Source organism: Ranitomeya imitator, chromosome 7 (genome assembly GCF_032444005.1).
Source record: "Ranitomeya imitator isolate aRanImi1 chromosome 7, aRanImi1.pri, whole genome shotgun sequence".
NCBI lineage: Eukaryota > Metazoa > Chordata > Amphibia > Anura > Dendrobatidae > Ranitomeya > Ranitomeya imitator.
Genome location: NC_091288.1, coordinates 216,070,084 through 216,092,637, shown reverse-complemented (window position 1 = coordinate 216,092,637; position 22,554 = coordinate 216,070,084). Strand labels below are relative to the sequence as shown.

Below are 22,554 nucleotides of genomic sequence, written 5' to 3'. Positions count from 1 at the left end.
ATATTGCCCAGCCACGTAGTATATTGCCAGTCACGTAGTATATTGCCCAGCCACGTAGTATATTGCCCAGCCACGTAGTATATTGCCCAGTGACGTAGTATATTGCGCAGCCACGTAGTATATTGCCAAGTGACGCAGTATACAGCACAGAGCCACATAGTATATTGCACAGCGATGTTGTATACAGCACAAAGCTACGTAGTATATTGCCCAGCTACGTAGTATATTGGCCAGTCACGTAGTATATTGCCCAGCCAGGTTTGTCACAGGTTAAAAAATAAATATATACTCACCTTTCCGAGGGCCCCTTGTAGTCCACGGCAGCTTCCGGTCCCAGGGTTGGTATGAGCGCAGGACCTGTGATGACGTCGCGGTCACATGACCGTGACGTCATGGCAGGTCCTTCTCCCATACCATCTTTGCCACTGGAACCTGCAACGGATGATGGCGGCCGGCGCAAGCGACTACAGAGGGTGAGTATAGCAGGTTGTTTTTTTTAAATTATTTTCAACATTACATTTTTTACTATTGATGCCGCATAGGCAGCGTCAATAGTAAGAAGTTGTTCACACAGGGTTAATAGCGGCGGTAACGGAGTGCGTTACCCGCGGCATAACGTGGTCTGTTACCACCGGCATTAACCCTGTGTTAGCAGGGAGTATGTGGGCGACAGGCACTGACTGCGGGGAGTAAGGAGCGGCCATTTTTTTCCAGACTGTGCCAGTCGCTGATTGGTCGCGGCAGCCATGACAGTCAGCTGGCGAGACCAATCAGCGAATGAATAACCGTGACAGAAAGAAAGAAGGACAGACGGAAGTGACCCTTAGATAATTATAAAGTACTAGATGGCAGCCCGATTCTAAAGAATCGGGAGTCTAGAATCCATATATACTTTATTTATTCAAATGTAAGAATAATACAATTAATAAATAATAGTAAGAAAGAACAAAAAATGGCTGCACTTACCAGCTCTTGACAATTCTTGTTATTTAAGAAATTGCTGGGCAATAATGGACAATGTCCTTATGTGGCAAATAATAGAGCAATATACCCAATGTGGCAAAGAAGAGGTTAATAAACGGCAGTCTCTCAGTATAACAGTCAGTGAATAATAGGCAGTATATGGAGAAAACACCAAACAAAAGTTCAAAATTGGTGTGAAAATGTCACTGAACCACTTCACAACTAAATATATATAGTTTTGGTAAATGGTATTATCATTTTTTTGACGAAATTCGGCAGGAGCTTGAAGAGCAACGTCACTGGGCCGCCTCCACGCAGTAGAAACTTGCTGTGAGGTAAAAATTCAAAAATCACACCAAAATGGCGGGCGGAGTGTGTCACAGTACGGCACGTTTCTGATTGGTCGCTCGCAGCAGGCGGCAAAACCAATCAGACACTGGACACTGTTGACGTCACTTATCTCCGGACATTAGCTCCGGACATTAGCTCCGGACAGGAAGTTGGCACAAATTGCAGGAAGTAGTATTCTAGGCAATTATATATTAGATATATCAGTATATAATGCCATGGATGAGGCCAGTAAAGTATATATTTATGTGGGACTAAGGTAGCTCAAATCCTGACTCCACCACTGACGGAAGGATGGTGTTACACTAATCCTTGCAGTCTGGGGGCACTTAAGGGTTAACAGTCCACAGCTCCCTCTCTCCTCACTGCTCCTCCCACATGAGTCACAGTCACTTCACTACCCTGAATCTGATAGGCTGCAGGCACCAGACAAGAAAAAAAAAAAGACTAGGCTCACTCACACTGCAGAGCCTACTCCTTTCATTCACAGCAGGGAGTCGGCTCTTTGTGTCGGATCCTTCACGAATGACACATCACTAACACGCAGGTGTCCTTTCGTTTAAAGTTAATTATATCCACAGTTGAGGTTAAAAATCTTCTGGAACCTGCTTCCAGCAGGTCTAGGTTCCCTTAGGAAAGTCTCCCGATGTAGGAATCCGGGTTAAATGTCTGATTTTTGTCGATTATTCTCTGGTTTAGAGGGAGCTCAGGGTTCCTGCTTCCTACCACATCAGCGCTGAAACCACCAGCCCCTGTTGTTTCTTCTCAATGACGAGTTTTCTGCGAAGAGTAATATAAACACAGAATAAGTATGGGTAGAAAATCTCAGTATTAAACAAGAAGAACTGCCCTACCTACACTGCCTACTCTGCTCTTATATAAAATTGCTGCTACGGATGGAGCAACCATGAATGTTTAAGAAACTCAAATGGTTAAATAACGAGCTGTGATGTAATTAAAGTGCGCTTATGGTGTGGGCACTGTCACTGCGCCTGTGTGTTCAGCGGACTGATCATAACATTAGGATTAAAGTTATATTTAAAATCATAATAGGGGTTGTCCACTAACTTCAAGAACCCCTTCTGAATTACTATACTCCCCCTTTGTTTAAAAAACCTTTGCAGCTACAGCTCTCCTCTCACAATGCTGACACCTCTGCTGTACTCTCCTCACCCAAACTGGCCGCTGTGAGATGAAAAGTGTATGTGATCATACTCATCTATGCTCTACTCCCGACACTTTGTAATCACAGACAGCTTTGTAATAAGCGCAGTGATGCTATCAGACTGTCATTACATGTCTCACACTGAAAAGCCTGCTCTAAGCCAACGTGGGGCGTCTTATATTTCTCCTTTGTATGTTGCTGCCTGCTGAGGATTGGTCAACGTCATGCAGGAGAAGAAGGACACGCCCCCAGAGACAAATTTCTAAAAATGCTCAGTTGGGCCTAGCATAAATTATAATCTAAACTTTACAAGCAAAAATCTCCGCAATGGAGAGGAGAAATTAAAAAAAAAAAAAAAAAAATGACCTTTTATTCAGCTCTGTATCCGTTATTTAATGATTTGGCCAAATTACCATTCTCCAACCGGTGAAAGGTCCTCTTTCAGATGGGATTAAAGAAGAAATAGCTTTCTTTTCTAAATATTCGTTCAGAGTTTCCATCTCCAGGCAGGTGCAAAAGCAAAGTCACTTGTAAGAACCATTATCTTTAGAGTTCCCGTGCAAACTCTTCTCTAACATTGGGTGAGCGGATGTACCCACTTCTTTTACGAGGGTGACAGGAGGCCCATCGCTTCCAGAACTTGTCACTGCTGCTCAGCTGCCCCCCAGTGAGCGCCAGCAAGTAGGCAGATGAACAGCAGTCACAGATGATGGGGCTGCGTTATACCTGACCCCCCCATACATTCGATCAGCAGAGCGCTCATGCGTTTGGATGGGGACATTGGAATAAGTCACTGCCAGGAGCTTTTGCTGGTGTGTAATATACCATGAGAGCAAAGAATGAGTATTTTGAAATCTAGTGGTAATGAAAAATTAGAAAAAGATTGCACATGATGCTGTCCATATAATGTGCCGTACTCACCCTGCACACGTAAAGGTCCGGTGCTTCTCTCTAGTGGTCTCTCCAGGCTGGGATGCTCCACGATGCAGATGATCTGTGATTCCTGGTCTCTCACTGTTGGGGTGAACAGCAGTCGGGCTGTACAGGAGAATGTGGAGTCATAAAGTCTCTCAGACTCAGAGACTGATGTCTTATACTTATTATTGTCATGTAGAGGCTTCCTCTGTCCCTTCTCCTTCTTATACCAGCTCACAGTCACATCATTGGGGAAATATCCAGTAATTCTACATTGTAGTTCAGCTTCAATCTCATCAGTCAGAACAGGCAGTTGAATTTCTTGTAATGTCGGAATCCACAAAAACACTGTAAAATATCACCATAAAAGTGTTCAGCACCATAAATGTTTATAGGTCAGCGCTATCAGAACATCAGAAGCCCGGCTGACCACAGCTGATGTTTTATATCAGACATGGCTCCAGGAAGAAAGGTAAACAAGATGTAAATGTGAATACGGCAGACATAATTCCATTTATTATTATATGGTAGAATTACTAACGTAGTCAATAATGAAAATAATGTTTTATAGAGATGAGCAAATACTGTGTTTCCCTGAAAATAAGACCTACCCCGAAAATAGGGCCTAGTTACAGTCAGGACGCTCATAGGGGACCCCAGCATTTCTATTCTGAGGTTAAAACTGCTTAAGAACCTTTGTTGACATCAAGGTCATTTGATCTTGATGTCACCAAAAGTTCTTTAACTGCAGGAGTCTAGAGGAACTAAAGAGGAGACAGGTTGGTATGCAGGGGCCGGTGATAGGGGGGAAGAGGTGGAAATTGGGCTATTGTTTAAGGGCCCCCAGCAGGTCTATCACGAGGTTAAGACTGCTTAAGGACCTTTGGTGACATCACAGTCAGGTGACCTTGATGTCATCAATGTTCTTTGGACTGCAAGAGTCTAGAGGAGCTTGGCAATTTTTGGACCTCCCGGAGTATACTTGGCCATTTCTCCATCTCTAGCATCCCAGAGGTTGCCCTCAAAATTATCAAACTTTTATGGCATATCCTGTAAATATGTCATAATTGTTCAAGATGAGAATGTCTCCAAGATAGGGTTTCATATTATTTAGAGTTAATGCCTTTAGGATTCATTATAATTAAATAAATATTCTGGAAATTATTCTATATATGTATTATTAAATCTATACTTTCCCTATATAAACCATGAATTAACCCTGATACATCCCTATCTGGTATCAGTGGCTTGTTTCTTGGTGGCTCCATTTGTGGCCATTTTTGTTTTGACGATGGAGCTTATATATCTGATTCCTCTGCTGCTGACACTATGGAAGTGGAACTCTTCATGTCCATATGGATTTCATACCTAGTCGTAGTTTCCTTCACTGTTGCTGTATTATATAATTCTGTGTTCTTGCCGGTTGTTCTTACCTGTTTCTTTTAGTTGGAAGCTTTGAGGATTTTCGTTTGACTCGTGCTGCCATGTCACCCGCAGAGGAAATGTGAGCGTTGTCCAAGGAATTCTACACTCACTGATGGCGTCATACGCCTCCTCTTCTTCTTCATTCACCTGAAGGATTGTTTTGGATGCCATTACACAACTTTCTTCTTTTATCCAATTTACTTTGATTTTTTTAGGAAAGAACTTTGTGATCTTCACAGAGTAGAGCACCTCGTCTGTGCCATACGGGGTGATTTTCAGTCCCTCCATCCGCTCCGGGGTCACTGAAAATGAAGAAATATGAAGAATCATGTAGTTTACGGTATTTTAAGTAACTAGGAACGCAGTTGTACAAGTCTATAGAATGGCGCTGATGTCATGTGAGATCTGAGAAAATGTAGTGTTTTTTATGTGTCATACAGAAACATCTCTAAAAATGAATTAATAAGTTAGTTCTAATAAGCTTAACGAGGTGGTTAAGGTTAGAAACATTTCCATTCACCATTTCTCCGCTCTTTTGTATTGTGATGCCACTGTCGCTCACTTGTCCTGGGATGCAGAAAATCTGCAGTTGGAGGGGTTATCTGAGTTTACAAGACGGAACAGTATTTTTTGCAAAGAAATGTAATATCTGACAAAACTCTGGACAAGAGTGAGTCTGTACTATGCTACTCAAGATGAAACCTTTATAAATGGGTGAGATAAGTGACCATGAAGACTATATTAGGGAACTCTGAGCCAGTCTCAGGAATCTGTAGTTTAGGATCGTCACCACTTGTCCAGGTTAGAGAGAAGTTACGAAGATTAGGTAGCGGAGAGACAAGTGGTTGTCCTGAAGAAGTCGTATACTTTGAAACGCGTTGAGGATTAAACGACTTATACTCGGATTGGCACCCTTCATCCTTTCTACATGGCAGAATTAACCCATTTGTTTCTCCACTACCGACACTTCCATCTCCTCTTGGGTCTCCAGCAGCCTCATTGTTATCAGTGGGTGTGTGCACACGACCCGACCAGGTTAGCACAATTGTGCAATTCTTTTAATATTGTTTCCCAAATAAGACCCTATTTTGCGCTTTGTCTTTTTCCAGTCCTTCGGAAGTTACAAAGATTGTCTCTTACTCGGGTGGATCCGTGCTTTTGTGCATTACACAGACAGCTCACTGATGTGAAAAAGCCCCATGTACATTGTTTTTTTAATTTGATGGGACGGGATAGGGAAATTGAACACTTACTGTCAGACTTCTGCTATCATATGCACATGGAGACTGCTGCCTCTTACTATGCTTTTTGTGTATTAGGGTGAATCAGAAAATACACTAAAAGGACAGTGGATCTGTTCCCACATTGTCCTTTCCTCACAGATTACCCATCATTAGCAAATTCAAGAAAAGCTCTCACCATAGACTTGTATTGGTCCCGTCGTTCGCTCTATGTGTTTCTCCAGGCTGGGATGCTGCGCTCTGCAGATGAACTCTGCGCCATCATCTTTTATGGACGGTATGAATGTCAGGCTGGCGGTGCAGCTGTACGCGTTGTCAGGCTGTCTCTGTGCAGGGGACGTAGTGTTCCACATTTGATTTAGATTTCCCTTCGTCTTCTTGTGCCAGGTCACAGCGAGATTATTGGGGAAATATTGGGAGATTTTGCACTGCAATGTGGCTTCTCTGTTCACATGGAAAACTGGTTTGTATATCTCTTCAATGACGGGACGCCAGGGAAAATCTGGAAATAAGTCATGTAATAATAATAATAATAATCTTTATTTTTATATAGCGCTAACATATTCCGCAGCGCTTTACAGACATTATCATCACTGTCCCCGATGGGGCTCACAATCTAAATTCCCTATCAGTATGTCTTTGGAACGTGGGAGGAAACCGGAGTGCCCGGAGGAAACCCACGCAACCACGGAGAGAACCTACAAACTCTTTGCAGATGTTGTCCTGGGTGGGATTCGAACCCAGGACCCCAGTGCTGCAAGGCTGCTGTGCTAACCACTAAGCCGCCGTGCTGTCATGTAACAATAACTGATGATTGATATGGCTAAAGAAAAAATATATATATTTCAGATAGAAAAGAGAAAAAAAATAAGTCGTCTCTAGCTGATAACTTGTAATGTCTGACTGTAGATGTGATGACAAATAGCCGCTTCCTACACTGCTCCAGCCTCTTCATCAGGAATTAGGTTTAAAGTTGATGCCCCCAAATTTCACGATACAAAATATGTATTAATAGATCTCTTGATGATCTTGAATAGATCCTGATGAGGCTGGGTTACTTACTTTAAATATTCATGTCAGAATGGCTGTATAATCCTAATTCTATAATAAGAGTGAGAGCTCCTGAGTCCCAGTGTATTGAGTCTGCACCCAGCCTGACTGACAAGCCCCTCAGTGTCCCTCCTCCCTGCTGCTGCTGCTGAATCTCTGCTCTTCCTGCCTGATAGCGGCAGCTTGTACTGACCAGTATGAGATCTCAGCAGCAGGAGGAACACCGAAGAGATGTCAGGCTGAGAGTTTACTCCTTCATACTCAGGACATCTTGTCAGCTGCTTATCTTTATCGAATCGAATGGCAATTATTGCATACATGTTATGATGCATTATGTAAATATGCCAAAATTGTTCTAGAAGTAAATACATTTTTAAGTATTTTTTATTATTATTTTTATCCAAATTTATTAATAGGGATGTCTGCATTTAATTTATTTGCTGACTGGAATTAATAGAACATATTTTCTGATTAATTGTTGTTGCATAAAACGAGAAGGACACGACAGTGACTGCATTGTATCCTCCATGTTTTATTACCTGCATCCCCGATGTACACCTCTCTCTTCTCCGCTTCTCGCAGTGATTCGTGGCTCCAGGTTACCGTGATCCTAAAGTCGGGGTCATTCATGTCCTGCTGAGCGACTCTGCACTCACTCCTCACATTATATGTGGACTCACCATTGTCTTCATAGGACTCACTGGACGGTATATAGCTGTTAGAGCGGCAGCTCCACCTGATTTCTATAGACTTGGGGTAAAAACTTTGCAAATTGAGAGAACAGAGAACGTCTTCTCCCTGACTGAGAGACCATTGTACAGGACCCTGCATCCTGGGTGAAGCTGGACAAGAAAACACACATTACACGGATACATAAAAGGCAGAATATAACCCTCCATGACAGTCAGACTACGAGATCTCACAAGACATCTCAAGATCTTGCGGTTCTGACAAAATAAGCTTTAGAACAGCAGATACCGATTGGTAACTTAAAAACACCTTCTACATGACACAGTAAAACACCAGAATAATACGAGAAGAGGCGTTTATGTCACTAAACAAGCGATTGGTTCAGCCAGGGAAGCCAGTCACGTCTATTAGGACAAATAGACTACAGTAGAAGGACCTGTACCCCTAGTGCGCTTCACTTACAGATCACCTTCATGTATCATTTATGGTTGCTAATTGTATACTGCCAGTTAAGCTCTCACCATAGACTTGTATTGGTCCCGTCGTTTGCTCTATGTGTTGCTCCAGGCTGGGATGCTGCGCTCTGCAGATGAACTCCGCTCCATCATCTTTTATGGACGATATGAATGCCAGGCTGGCGGTGCAGCTGTACGTGTTGTCAGGCTGTCTCTGTCCAGAGGGCGTAATATTCCACATTGGACTCAGATTTCCCTTCGTCTTCTTGTGCCAGGTCACAGTGAGATTATTGGGGAAATATTGGGAGATTTTGCACTGCAATGTGGCTTTAGTGTTCACATGGAAAACTGGTTTGTCTATTTGTTCAATGACGGGACGCCAGGGAAAATCTGGAAATAAATCATGTAATAATAACTGATAATCTATATGGCTAAAGACAAAATAGTATGTTATAGTGTAGTTAGTCGGATTCCTCTCGATAACTTGTAATGTCTGACTGTAGAGAGGATGGCAAATAGCCGCTTTTTACTCTGGTCTCCGTCAGGCATCAGGTGTAAAGCGGAACTGCCACCGGATTTCACATTGCAAATATTATCTATTAATAGTTCGCTTGATGATGCCTAATGAATCCTTTGGAGACTGGTGTACTTACTTTGAAAATCCATGTCAGAATGCCTGTATAATCCAGATACCTGAGGAAGGTAGTTGCCGAAACGCGCGTCGGGGTGGACGGGAACGGTGTGCATGTGTGCTGTGACCTCCCACTGTGGTATGTATACGGACTATAATTATATCTGTAATTAGGTTGCATAGGTCCATGACACTAGGCTACTATTGGTATAAATTGCATGATCTAGTTACATGTAAAGTATGGGCCTTTGGGCAATGAATAAGAGATAATCACATGTACGCTGACCTGTCCTTTTGTATGTGCTGGGTTTGATAGAGGGGATTTCCCGCTTGCTATGTTTTATGCCTGTTACTATAAAATAAAGTTTTGCACGTTTGTATATTTTTGGACTTTGATTGCCCCCTTTTTTTAGGAATATATTCTGTGCCGATCCTAGAGAAATACTCCTATACTCCCCATCTCCGATACTCCACACCCCTGTCTGTACTATTCTGATGTAGAACCTTTGTGTTCTCTTTATTTTTATGTCTCCAAAATCCATAATGATTAAATTAGTATTGGAAACAAATTTTGGATCAGACCAGAGGCAACACGTATTGTGAATCCTGCACATGAGACTACCAGACTGACGTCACTTCTGGAGCGCACAGTGCTGCGGCAATAATTATGTGCTGAACCTTCTCAGGCCTCATGTACAATGGCTGCACCCAGCGTAAATCCACAGAACAGGATCGCAGTCAGGTGCGGTGCTGCAGACATACTGCTATAATGTCCTTATAATGTGACATGTACGGGGTTGCCCTCCGTCTTATCCTACTACCTTGTCCCATCACATACAGAAGGAGTGATTCATAGAGCAGAGCACCCATCTCTGGTGGTCACTATTACTGCAGCGGTGGAAGACAACTGCAGTGTGTAACTCAGCCAGTACTGCGCTCTGCCATGTGATTATTGCTGTGTACAGGGCTCTACCTTTTACACAGAGATCCTGATGCTGAGGAGACGTCAGTGATTCGTGCTCCCAAGTGACTCGGACTGCGGAGGTGAAATGATCCCAGGGAACTGCACATTCACTCGTAGCATCAAATGTCGGTTCACCGTCCGTCTGTATAAGTCTCCTGATAGATGGTATCTCTTTATCTCCTCCGTACGTCCAAGTAATCTTAATATCTGAAGGATAAAATTTTTTAAACCTTGTGCAGCACTGTATTCTGCCTGCGTCACTGAGTGTGAATGTCACCGGCTCCTCCATCAATGGAGTCACTGGGGATAAAAGAGAAAAAATGTATTAGATTGTACACAATAACAAATAATTATTCCTGAAGCATTCACATTAATTATCCCTATTTCTGCAGAGAATGCTGTCAATGATGATAGTGGTGAGGGCACTGCATCCGGTGTGATGACGGGCGCTACATCCAGTGTGACGGCGCTACATCCGGTGCGGTGATTGGTGCTACAACCAGTGTGACGGGCGCTACATCTGGTGCGGTGACGGGCGCTAAATCCGATGCGGTGATGGGCGCTACATCCAGTGCGGTGACGGGCGCTAAATCCGATGCGATGACGGGCACTACATCCGGTGCAGTTACGGGCGCTAAATCCGGTGTGGTGACGGGCGCTAAATCCGATGCGGTGATAGGTGCTACATCTGGTGCGGTGACAGCGCTACATTGGGTGCGGTGACGGGCGCTACATTCGGTGCGGTGACGGGCGCTACATCCAGTGCGATGACAGGTGCTACATCTGGTGCGATGACGGGCGCTACATCCGGTGCGGTGACTGGTGCTACATCGGGTGCGGTGACGGGCGCTACATTCGGTGCGGTGACAGGCACTACATCGGGTGTGGTGACGGGTGCTACATCTGGTGCGGTGACGGGCGCTACATCTGGTGCGGTGATGGGCACTACATCCGGTGTGACGGGAACTACATCCGGTGCGGTGACGGGCGCTACATCCGGTTTAGTGACGGGCGCTATATCCGGTGTGACGGGAACTACATCTGATGCGGTGACGGGTGCTACATCCAGTGCGGTGACGGGTGCTATATCCGGTGTGGTGATGGATGCTACATCTGGTTTAGTGACGGGCGCTATATCCAGTGTGGTGACGGGTGCTGTAACCGGTGTGACGGGAACTACATCCGGTGCGGTGACGGGTGCTACATCCGGTGTGGTGACGGGTGCTACATCCGGTGCGGTGACAGGTGCTACATCCAGTGCGGTGATGGGTGCTACATCTGGTGCAGTGACGGGTGCTATATCCGGTGCGGTGACGGGCACTACATTTGGTGTGATGACGGGCGCTACATCCAATGCGTTGACGGGCGCTACATCTGGTGCGGTGACGGCGCTACATCCGGTGCGGTGACGGGCGGTGATGGGTGCTACCTCGGGTGCATTGATGGGCACTACATTCGGTGTGACGGGCGCTACATCCGGTGCGGTGACTGGCGCTAAATCGGGTGCGGTGACGGGCGCTACATTGGGTGCATTGATGGGCTCTACATTCGGTGTGACGGGCACTACATTCGGTGTGACGGGCACTACATCCGGTGCGGTGACGGGCGCTACATCGGGTGCGGTGACGGTCGCTACATCGGGTGCATTGACGGGCTCTACATTCGGTGTGACGGGCGCTACATTCGGTGGGATGACGGGTGCTACATCTGGTGCGTTGACGGGCGCTACATCTGGTACGGTGACGGGCGCTACATCCGGTGCGGTGACGGGCACTACATCGGGTGCGGTGACGGGCTCTACATTCGGTGTGACGGTCGCTACATCTGGTGCGGTGATGTGCGCTACTTCCGGTGCGGTGACGGGTGCTACATCTGATGCGGTGACGGGCGCTACATCCGATGCGATGACTGGCACTACATCTGGTGCGGTGACAGGCGCTACATCCGCTGCAGTGACAGGCGCTACATCCGCTGCAGTGACAGGCGCTACATCCGGTGCAGTGACGGGCGCTACATCAGGTGCGGTGACGGGCTCTACATCTAGTGCAGCTCCCTGAGAGAGCCGAGTACATTTGGTATAAAACTTCCACATATCACCTCTCGTCATGGCTTTTCCTGTACTCCGTTCTATCGGATCCTTTAGGCTCGGGTGTGAGACTTTACAGATAAACTCAAGGTCCTCAGGATGTGATGTGGCTGTGGAGGATAATGAGGATGAGCAGGAGTAGGTCTTATCCGCTGATCTCTCTGTGGTAGAAGAGACGTTGTTCGGGTAACTCGCACATTGTGTTACAGAATTCCCCGTCTTCTTGTACCAGGTCACCGTCAAGTTATCTGGGAAAAACTCTGAGATTTTGCAGGTGACTGTGGTCTGTTTTCCCAATTGTAGAATCAAAGGAGTCATGTCCACAATTCTTGGACACCATGGATAATCTAGAAGATATCAAAGATAGAAATAGAAAATTATTATCACTTACGTCTCCTGACAAGAAACAACATCCATGTGCCTTATGAGGAAATAAGGCCTTGATATATGGGGTTCCTATTCTGTAGGAGCCGAAGGTTAGAGCTGCTGTGGTGGACTCAACCTCACGTCTGACCATTAAATAGAGTAACATTTATGAGACAACACGATTCTCTTCATTCCAAAAGTGTCAATGTCCAACCACATAGTAATTTGAAAAATGACTGACTGCAGTTCTCTAAGCCCCGGAGACATGGATTTCTCCGTATTTCTATCACAGGCTTGTCTTGGATTCATCATCTCACCTTGATGCCCCACACCTATCTCTCTGCTTTCTGCCTCGTCCATGGTTTCGTGTTTCCAGGTCACTTTTATTTTACAATCTGTTTGGGTAAAGATCTCCCCCGGGATGTTACACTTTGTAGTAATGGAGAAGGTGCCATCATGGTTTCTGATGGCTTTCTCCTCTGATGGTTTCTTCTCCTGAGATTGGCCGTAGCTCCATGTGATCATTATGTCTTTGGGATAAAAGTTTAGCAGCGATAAATCTGCTGTCACATCTCCGGAGTCAGTGATGGAGAGCCGGATGGGACGGTCACTTGTTGGTTTTACTGAGAGACATAGACAATACAGGTAATACAGAGATTATGTCTGTGGATGTTATTCGGGGGCAGGATTACCCTCACTCCTGACTTACCCCTCACTTGTAACGGTCCCGTACTCCTCTCCGCCGGCCGCTCCAGGCCGGGATGTGTAACTCTACAGATGATCTCTGAGCCTTGGTCCTCCAGTGATGGGGTGAGCGTCAGACCCGCCGTACAGGTAAATGTCATATCTCGCTGCTGCTGGGATCTGTGGGGCGTCATCTTGTATTTCTCACACGTCTCGATTATTTCCTCGTTGTCCTTCACTTTCTTAATCCATTTCACAGTGAGATCATCGGGGTAAAAGCGCGAGATTGTGCAGTGGAGCTGTGCTGGACTGCTCAGCATCAGACTCGGTGCGAGTATTTCCCCTAGTTCTGGAGGAGACCGAAAACCTACAGGAAGATCAAACATAGAAAATGTTTAGTAAGCCGGCCCTATAATGTCATATTTATGCTCATAAAGTGTGAGTGACATTTCCAGGTCCTGTCACAATATGGCTGAAGTAATAAAAAGAGACATCTCCACTTTTCCATAAGTGTATAATGCCCAAAAGTTGTCGATTACACTAATGTTATTACAATGTAATATGCCTTTAAATCCTTTATTTGATGCACAGCTTTAATGTGCAGTATTCCGCACACCCTATAGGGTTATCCTCACCACTTAGCTGCCAGACCGGAAATAGGTGGATGGAGATTAGTTGATATAATGCTGCAGCCCTGGCTGATAGTGTGAGGAGGAGTAGCAGTAAAGCAGCCACTGCAGGATGTAGGAGAGCCGCTCTCCCTTTTCCAGAGGCCGACACAGCAGATCTATCTGAGGGAAAACGTAGTGCAGCATTCCTGATTGTCCCCTTAAAGGGACCTGTCAGCAGGAGTGTGCATAGTAAGTACACACAGTGTCAGGTTGATTGGATACCTGGTGATGAAATCTGTCTCGTGGTTGTTGTTCACTGGAAATGACACCTTCACCGCTATTACGGTGGTATACTTAAACCCTCACCGCTACCGATACAGGGCACCAGAAACTTCTTATCTATACTAAAGATGGACATGCACCCATCATTTCCTATAGACTCCTAACTATCTTTTGGTTCCTTACCTCTACTGATGAGTCACCAAATGAAATGTGTCGGAAGCAGTCAGGGGTACAGACTATATGGATCCTACTGAGTCTCCTTGTTGGTAGGGTAATGTGTAATGAAACCCATGGCCCCACCTTCCATATGCTGACAATTAGCATCTATATCAACTAAAAGGTATCTTCCCTTACGTAATCTTCGATCCTCCCAAGACCTCCTACTCTCCTCCACACTTATTCGTTCTTCACACAACCGCCTCCAAGATTTCTCCCGAATATCCCCCATCCTCTGGATCCTTCAGACTGAACCTGAAAACCCATCTCTTCAGGAAAGCCTATAGCCTGCAATAACCATTCTGCCGCCTCACCACCACCCGAGCTGCCGCTTCACCACCACCAGAGCTGCCGCCTCACCACCACTTGAGCTGCCGCCTCACCACCTCCCGAGCTGCCGCCTCACCACCACTTGAGCTGCCACCTCACCACCACCTGAGCTGCCGCCTCACCACCACCCCAGCTGGCGCCTCACCACCACCAGAGCTGCCGCCTCACCACCACTCGAGCTGCCGCCTCACCACCACCTGAGCTGCCGCCTCAGCACCACCAGAGCTGCAGCACCCCCGACCCTCTCTCTTCCCCATTATCCCATAGAATGTAAGTCCGCAAGGACAGGTTCCTCTCCCCTCTGTACCAGTCTGTCATTGTAAACTTATTTACTGTAGACGATATCTATAACTCTGTATGTAACCCCTTTCTCATGTACAGCACCATGGAATTAATGGTGCTATATAAATACACAATAATAATAAATGGGAACTTTTCTGGACATCTAATCTGGGTGACACCGTTCCTTTTCATACATTTTAACTACATTATCACTGTATGATTATTGGGACCCCAAATATCTATTGAGAAATAGTTATACTCTAACATGTTCTAATTACTTCTGGTAAACTGATTATCGCTTGTCTATACCGGAAGAAGGCACTTAGCTCAAACGCGTGTAAGGGCTGTGGCACCGCAGGTCGGAGGTAATTATTGTCCATCTATGATATTTTTCTTTGTTACTTATTTTTTTGTATTCCCTGGTGCTTTATTTTTATCATTATTCCACCCATATGTGATGTCTCACTTATTACTATAGGCACACTTGTGAACCTTTAGGGTATGTGCACACATCCGGATTTTTGGCGTTTTTTTTTTTTGCGTAATTTCGCCATAAAAACGCTATAAATCCGCTAAAAAAAGCTAACATTATGCATCCTATCATTTAGAATGCATTCCGCATTTTTTGTGCATATGTTAGCGTTTTTTTCCGAAAAAAAAACGCATACCGCAAAAATCCGGACATGCTCATTATTTTTGCGGATTTTCTGCGGATTTCCTATCAAAATGAACATTCCGGAAAATAATGCAAAAAATCAGCAAAAAATCAGCGCAAAAAACGCGCAAATTCCGCGAGAAATCCGCACGAAAAAAAGCACACGGATTTCTGGCAGAATTCTCAGGATTTTGTCAGGAAAAAATCCTGACGTGTGCACATACCCTTACTCACTACTATAGGCATTTTTTTCTAACTCTATATGCCTCTGACCTGCGGTTCCACTTATTTGGTGATGCTCATTGTCTGTTTACCCTTTCTCCAGTCTGTACTTTGTACTTGATATGTAATTAAGTTTTAATCATTTGCTAATAAATATGGACTTTTTATGATTACAATTTGGTCTAATAGTGTATTTTTCTCTATTTGGTATACCTTAAATATATCTAGTGATTGATTGTATATATCAGTGTGCTTGGAAGACTCTATGTCTATTAACCCCTTTCTGACATCGGACGTACTATCCCGTCCATGTGGGGTGGGCCCCCATGACCATGGACGGGATAGTACGTCCAGCGCGATCGGCGGCGCTCATGGGGGGAGCGCCGCCGATCGCGGCCGGGTGTCAGCTGCCTATCGCAGCTGACATCCGGCACTATGTGCCAGGAGCGGTCACGGACCGCCCCCGGCACATTAACCCCTGGCACACCGCGATCAAAGATGATCGCGATGTGCCGGCGGTATAGGGAAGCATCGCGCAGGGTGGGGGCTCCCTGCGAGCTTCCCTGAGCCCCCCGCAGCAACGCGATATGATCGCGTTGCTGCGAGGGTCTTGCCGTCCTCCCTCCCTGCTCCAGGTCCCGGATCCAAGATGGCCGCGGATCCGGGTCCTGCAGGGAGGGAGGTGGCTTCACAGAGCCTGCTCAGAGCAGGCACTGTGAAGGCTGCAGCGCTGCATGTCAGATCAGTGATCTGACAGAGTGCTGTGCAAACTGTCAGATCACTGATCTGTGATGTCCCCCCCTGGGACAAAGTAAAAAAGTTAAAAAAAATTTTTCAAAATGTGTAAAAAAAAAAATATTCCTAAATAATGTAAAAAAAAAAAAAATATTATTCCCATAAATACATTTCTTTATCTAAATAAAAAAAAAAAAACAATAAAAGTACACATATTTAGTATCGCCGCGTCCGTAACGACCCAACCTATAAAACTGGCCCACTAGTTAACCCCTTCAGTAAACACCGTAAGAAAAAAAAAAAAAAAACGAGGCAAAAAACGACGCTTTATTATCATACCGCCGAACAAAAAGTGGAATAACACGCGATCAAAAGGACAGATATAAATAACCATGGTACCGCTGAAAGCGTCATATTGTCCCGCAAAAAACGAGCTGCCATTCAGCATCATCAGCAAAAAAATAAAAAAGTTATAGTCCTGAGAATAAAGCGATGCCAAAATAATTATTTTTTCTATAAAATAGTTTTTATCGTATAAAAGCGCCAAAACATAAAAAAATGATATAAATGAGGTGTCGCTGTAATCGTACTGACCCGAAGAATAAAACTGCTTTATCAATTTTACCAAACGTGGAACAGTATAAACGCCTCCCCCAAAAGAAATTCATGAATAGCTGGTTTTTGGTCATTCTGTCTCACAAAAATCGGAATAAAAAGCGATCAAAAAATGTCACGTGCCCGAAAATGTTACCAATAAAAACGTCAACTCGTCCCGCAAAAAACAAGACCTCACATGACTCTGTGAACCAAAATATAGAAAAATTATAGCTCTCAAAATGTGGTAATGCAAAAAATATTTTTTGCAATAAAAAGCGTCTTTCAGTGTGTGACGGCTGCCAATCATAAAAATCCGCTAAAAAAACCCGCTATAAAAGTAAATCAAACCCCCCTTCATCACCCCCTTAGTTAGGGAAAAATTAAAAAAATGTATTTATTTCCATTTTCCCATTAGGGCTAGGGCTAGGGTTAGGGCTAGGGTTAGGGTTAGGGCTAGGATTAGGGCTAGGGTTAGGGCTAGGGTTAGGGCTAGGGTTAGGGCAAGGGCTAGGGTTAGGGTTAGGGCTAGGGTTAGGATTAGGGCTAGGGTTAGGGCTACAGTTTGGGTTGGGGCTAAAGTTACAGTTAGGGTTTAGATTACATTTACAGTTGGGAATAGGGTTGGGATTAGGGTTAGGGGTGTGTCAGGGTTAGAGGTGTGGTTAGGGTTACCGTTGGAATTAGGGTTAGGGGTGTGTTTGGATTAGGGTTTCAGTTATAATTGGGGGGTTTCCACTGTTTAGGTACATCAGGGGCTCTCCAAAAGCGACATGGCCTCCGATCTCAATTCCAGCCAATTCTGTCTTGAAAAAGTAAAACAGTGCTTCTTCCCTTCCAAGCTCGTCCGTGTGCCCAAACAGGAGTTTACCCCAACATATGGGGTATCAGCGTACTCAGGACAAATAGGACAACAACTGTTGGGGTCCAATTTCTCCTGTTACCCTTGGGAAAATACAAAACTGGGGGCTAAAAAATAATTTTTGTGGGAAAAAAAATATTTTTTATTTTTACGGCTCTGCGTTATAAACTGTAGTGAAACACTTGGGGGTTAAAAGTTCTCACAACACATCTAGATAAGTTCCCTGGGGGGTCTAGTTTCCAATATGGTGTCACTTGTGGGGGGTTTCTACTGTTTAGGTACATTAGGGGCTCTGCAAACGCAATGTGACGCCTGCAGACCATTCCATCTAAGTCTGCATTCCAAATGGCGCTCCTTCCCTTCCGAGCCCTCCCATGCGCCCAAACGGTGGTTCCCCCCAACATATGGGGTATCAGCGTACTCAGGACAAATTGGACAACAACTTTTGGGGTCGAATTTCTCCTCTTACCCTCGGGAAAATACAAAACTGGGGGCTAAAAAATAATTTTTTGGGGAAAAAATTTTTGTTTTATTTTTACGGCTCTCCATTATAAACCTCTGTGAAGCCCTTGGTGGGTCAAAGCGCTCACCACACATCTAGATAAGTTCCTTAGGGGGTCTACTTTCCAAAATGGTGTCACTTGTGAGGGGTTTCTACTATTTAGGTACATTAGGGGCTCTGCAAACGCAACATGGCGTCTCATCTCAATTCCTGTCAATTTTGCATTGAAAAGTCAAACGGCGCTCCTTCCTTTCCGAGCTCTCCCATCCGCCCAAACAGTGGTTTACCCCCACATATGGGGTATCAGCGTACTCAGGACAAATTGTACAACAACTTTTGGGGTCCAATTTCTTCTCTTACACTTGGAAAAATAAAAAATTGGGGGCGAAAAGATAATTTTTGTGAAAAAATATGATTTTTTATTTTTACGGTTCTACATTATAAACTTCTGTGAAGCACTTGGTGGGTCAAAGAGCTCACCACACCTCTAGATAAGTTCCTTAGGGGGTCTACTTTCCAAAATGGTGTCACTTGTGGGGGGTTTTAATGTTTAGGCACATCAGCGGCTCTCCAAACGCAACATGACGTCCCATCTCAATTCCAGTCAATTTTGCATTGAAAAGTCAAATGGCGCTCCTTCGCTTCCGAGCTGTGCCATGCGCCCAAACAGTGGTATACCCCCACATGTGGGGTATTGGCGTACTCAGGACAAATTGTACAACAATGTTTGCGGTATATTTTCTCCTGTTACCCTTGCTAAAATAAAACAAATTGGAGCTGAATTAAATTTTTTGTGAAAAAAAGTTAAATGTTCATTTTTATTTAAACATTCAAAAAATTCCTGTGAAGCACCAGAAGGGTTAATAAACTTCTTGAATGTGGTTTTGAGCACCTTGAGGGGTGTAGTTTTTAGAATGGTGTCACACTTGGGTATTTTCTATCATATAGACCCCTCAAAATGACTTCAAATGAGATGTGGTCCCTAAAAAAAAATGGTGTTGTAGAAATGAGAAATTGCTGGTCAACTTTTCACCCTTATAACTTCCTAACAAAAAAAAATTTTGGTTCCAAAATTGTGCTGATGTAAAGTAGACATGTGGGAAATGTTACTTATTAAGTATTTTGTGTGACATATCTCTGTGATTTAATTGCATAAAAATTCAAAGTTGGAAAATTGCGAAATTTTCATAATTTTCGCCAAATTTCCGTTTTTTTCACAAATAAACGCAGGTACTATCAAATAATTTTTACAATTGTCATGAAGTACAATATGTCACGAGAAAACAATGTCAGATTCACTGGGATCCGTTGAAGCGTTCCAGAGTTATAATCTCATAAAGGGACAGTGGTCAGAATTGTAAAAATTGGCCCGGTCATTAACGTGCAAACCACCCTTGGGGGTAAAGGGGTTAACCACCACTGATAGTACTATATGTTTTTTTGTTTTGTGTGTTAGTTTCGTCTTACCAATATGAAGACCTTTTATTTTAAATAATAATATTAAAAGTTTCATTTTATCACTTCTACCTTGCTTAATAACACTTATTGATTGGTAGCCCTACACCATTACTTAGCATTTTTCTTTACTTATACATATGTATTTTTGCAAAAAAAATATTTTTTCAAAAGTTGTTTGTTACAAAGTTTGGAGCAGTTGGCTTCTACAGCCTCTGAGTATCACCGTACATAACAGACTACTGAGTAAATAAAAATTGATTACCTGAGCTCATATATGTCAGGAAATGAAAAACTCCTCCAAAAACTGCCTTAAGAAAGAACATTTCCTGCAGCAGTTTTTATTTGAAAAATGTGTCTTTTCGAACATCTCGAGAAAACGTTTCTGCACATAGCCTAAGGGTGTGCTTACGCTGAGCCTATTTGCTGAGATTTCGGAGCTGAAACTCTCCAACTCTCCAGTCAAAACTTTTTTTTTTTTCACTGTTCATAGTTTTTGGAGATTCCCTTCTCACAAAAACTAAGCAAAAATTCTCAGCGTTAATGCACCCTAAGTGCTAAATATGGGGTCGGTTTTCCATTCCCTTCTTATGGTTTGTAGTAACATACATAGTAACATAGTTAGTAAGGCCGAAAAAAAGAGATTTGTCCATCCAGTTCAGCCTATATTCCATCATAATAAATCCCCAGATCTACGTCCTTCTACAGAACCTAATAATTGTATGATACAATATTGTTCTGCTCCAGGAAGACATCCAGGCCTCTCTTGAACCCCTCGACTGAGTTCTCCATCACCACCTACTCAGGCAAGCAATTCCAGATTCTCACTGCCCTAACAGTAAAGAATCCTCTTCTATGTTGGTGGAAAAACCTTCTCTCTTCCAGACGCAAAGAATGCCCCCTTGTGCCCGTCACCTTCCTTGGTATAAACAGATCCTCAGCGAGATATTTGTATTGTCCCCTTATATACTTATACATGGTTATTAGATCGCCCCTCAGTCGTCTTTTTTTCTAGACTAAATAATCCTAATTTTGCTAATCTATCTGGGTATTGTAGTTCTCCCATCCCCTTTATTAATTTTGTTGCCCTCCTTTGTACTCTCTCTAGTTCCATTATATCCTTCCTGAGCACCGGTGCCCAAAACTGGACACAGTTCTCCATGTTTGGTCTAACCAGGGATTTGTACAGAGGCAGTATAATGCTCTCATTAAGTGATGGCTTTATTCGATTTTTCTGATGTTATAATTAAAGCTTCTGTTTCTAAAAGAGAAAATGTCACGGAACAGAACAGACGGCATCAAACAACTGGCAGAACAGCGGCCGTCTGATCCTAACCTCTAATATCAGAAACATTCTAGTAATGAAAGAGGAGGTTAACGTAAATCTTTAATAAATGGTGGAATTTGAGTCACCACGGAATTTTCCATTGTTTTTTTTTTTGCTACTTTTTCGGCAACGTGTTCCTCTACATCATTTAACGTTTTTTACAGTACGGTAATGATAATTTTTGCATAATTCCCCCTTCTGATTTTGTTACACTGCTCTTTATCAAGTATTTTTTGGTGCTTTTCTTTGCCTTTCCAGTGTTTTTTTTTTTACTTTATACATCATAAAAGTCTTCAATGTTTGGAAAAATGTGGACGGCCCGTCCTATACGGCACTTACATGTGTTGTCCTTGTTCTCATTAGTCCATTCTCTGTAGGACGGATGTCTCAGTTTTTTGTGTCTCACTGCAGCACGCAGGGAATATTTCTCCTTTTCATCGACTTTCCCTCTGAGACTTTCCGTGGTGCTGATCACATTGAAGGTGCCATCCCGGTTTTCCTCCATTAGATCTGTACATTTCAGGATCTGAGGGTTTTTACTGGAAGGAGGTTGAAAGATTTCCCAAGAGATTGAGATTTTCTCCGGATAGAAATGGTCGACATTCAGACTGAAGCTGCCGCCTGCGGAGGGGGTGATATTTCTTAGCTTCGGGTGACCTGGAACAACAAGTGAAATGCCTAATTATATTTCCAGAGGATTGATAGTGTTCAGAAACCTTTGGAATCAATTAGAAGGTGGAATCAGAAATAACCGCTTACTATGGAAATTGTTAAAAATTGGAGTAATGACGACGTATCGAGAAAATATAAATTTGGAGCCAAAGCATTGTGGAAGTGCAGAGAAAGAATAGATCATTCTCAGCTCAGTAGTGATGAACAAACATGCATGGGTGTTATCCGAGTGACTTCGGCGTGCTCGAACAATATGGTTGAGTCCCCGCGGCTCCATGATCCGCGGCTGTTAACCAGGCAATCCCCGCATGTGCTGCAGCTGTCTGTTAGGCAGTCCCGCATTAGTTGTGTCTGTCTAACAGCCGCGAGACATGAAGCTGCAGGTACTCGAACATATTCGAGAGCACCCAAGATGATCGGATAAGGCCTCTTTCACACTACAGTCTTTTGGCGTCAGTTTGAATCCGCCGTTTTTGTCAAATAGCGGATCCACCATTTTTTTGGGCGGATCCGCTATTTTCCCATATACTTGCATTAGCGACGGATTGTGGCGGATTGTCGTCCGTTCCATCCGCCATGTGACGGATCCGTCGAGATGCGGCGGACGTCGTGTCCGCCATTTCCTAGAATGGCCGCCTATGAGAGACGGATCCATTGCGACCGTCATTTTTCGGATCCGTCGCCCCAATCCGCTTTTTCAATTGAGCATGCTCCAAAAAGTAGATGCTTTTCCCAGATACACGGATGTGTAAAAAAAAACCGGATCCGTTAGAACCGTTTTCTGAACAATTTTGACAGATCCGTCGATCCGTCAAGATGTTGGAGC

At 44.0% G+C, this 22,554-nt stretch overlaps 2 protein-coding genes across 5 annotated transcripts in view; one reads left to right on the top strand and one right to left on the bottom strand.

Moving 5' to 3' along the window:
• The window catches only part of LOC138645496 (H-2 class II histocompatibility antigen, A-F beta chain-like), an 81,375-nt gene that overhangs the window by 48,526 nt on the left and 10,295 nt on the right, over positions 1-22,554 (top strand). The gene's annotated exons all lie outside the window — the stretch shown is intronic.
• Positions 876-22,554, bottom strand: part of LOC138645491 (uncharacterized) — a 57,102-nt gene continuing 35,423 nt past the window's right edge. For 2 of the 4 annotated variants that reach the window (XM_069734851.1, XM_069734852.1), the window contains exons 6-16: positions 21,396-21,713; positions 13,009-13,350; positions 12,617-12,922; positions 11,945-12,280; positions 9,857-10,147; positions 8,319-8,642; positions 7,647-7,949; positions 6,236-6,559; positions 4,825-5,118; positions 3,398-3,739; positions 876-2,091 (exon numbers count right to left, since the gene is read on the bottom strand). In XM_069734851.1, the coding sequence (XP_069590952.1) occupies positions 2,042-2,091; positions 3,398-3,739; positions 4,825-5,118; positions 6,236-6,559; positions 7,647-7,949; positions 8,319-8,642; positions 9,857-10,147; positions 11,945-12,280; positions 12,617-12,922; positions 13,009-13,350; positions 21,396-21,713 (3,230 nt within the window). In that variant the 3' untranslated portion in view covers positions 876-2,041. The remainder of the gene's footprint in view (positions 2,092-3,397; positions 3,740-4,824; positions 5,119-6,235; positions 6,560-7,646; positions 7,950-8,318; positions 8,643-9,856; positions 10,148-11,944; positions 12,281-12,616; positions 12,923-13,008; positions 13,351-21,395; positions 21,714-22,554) is intronic. The other 2 variants (XM_069734853.1, XM_069734854.1) reach the window with 2 other exon arrangements.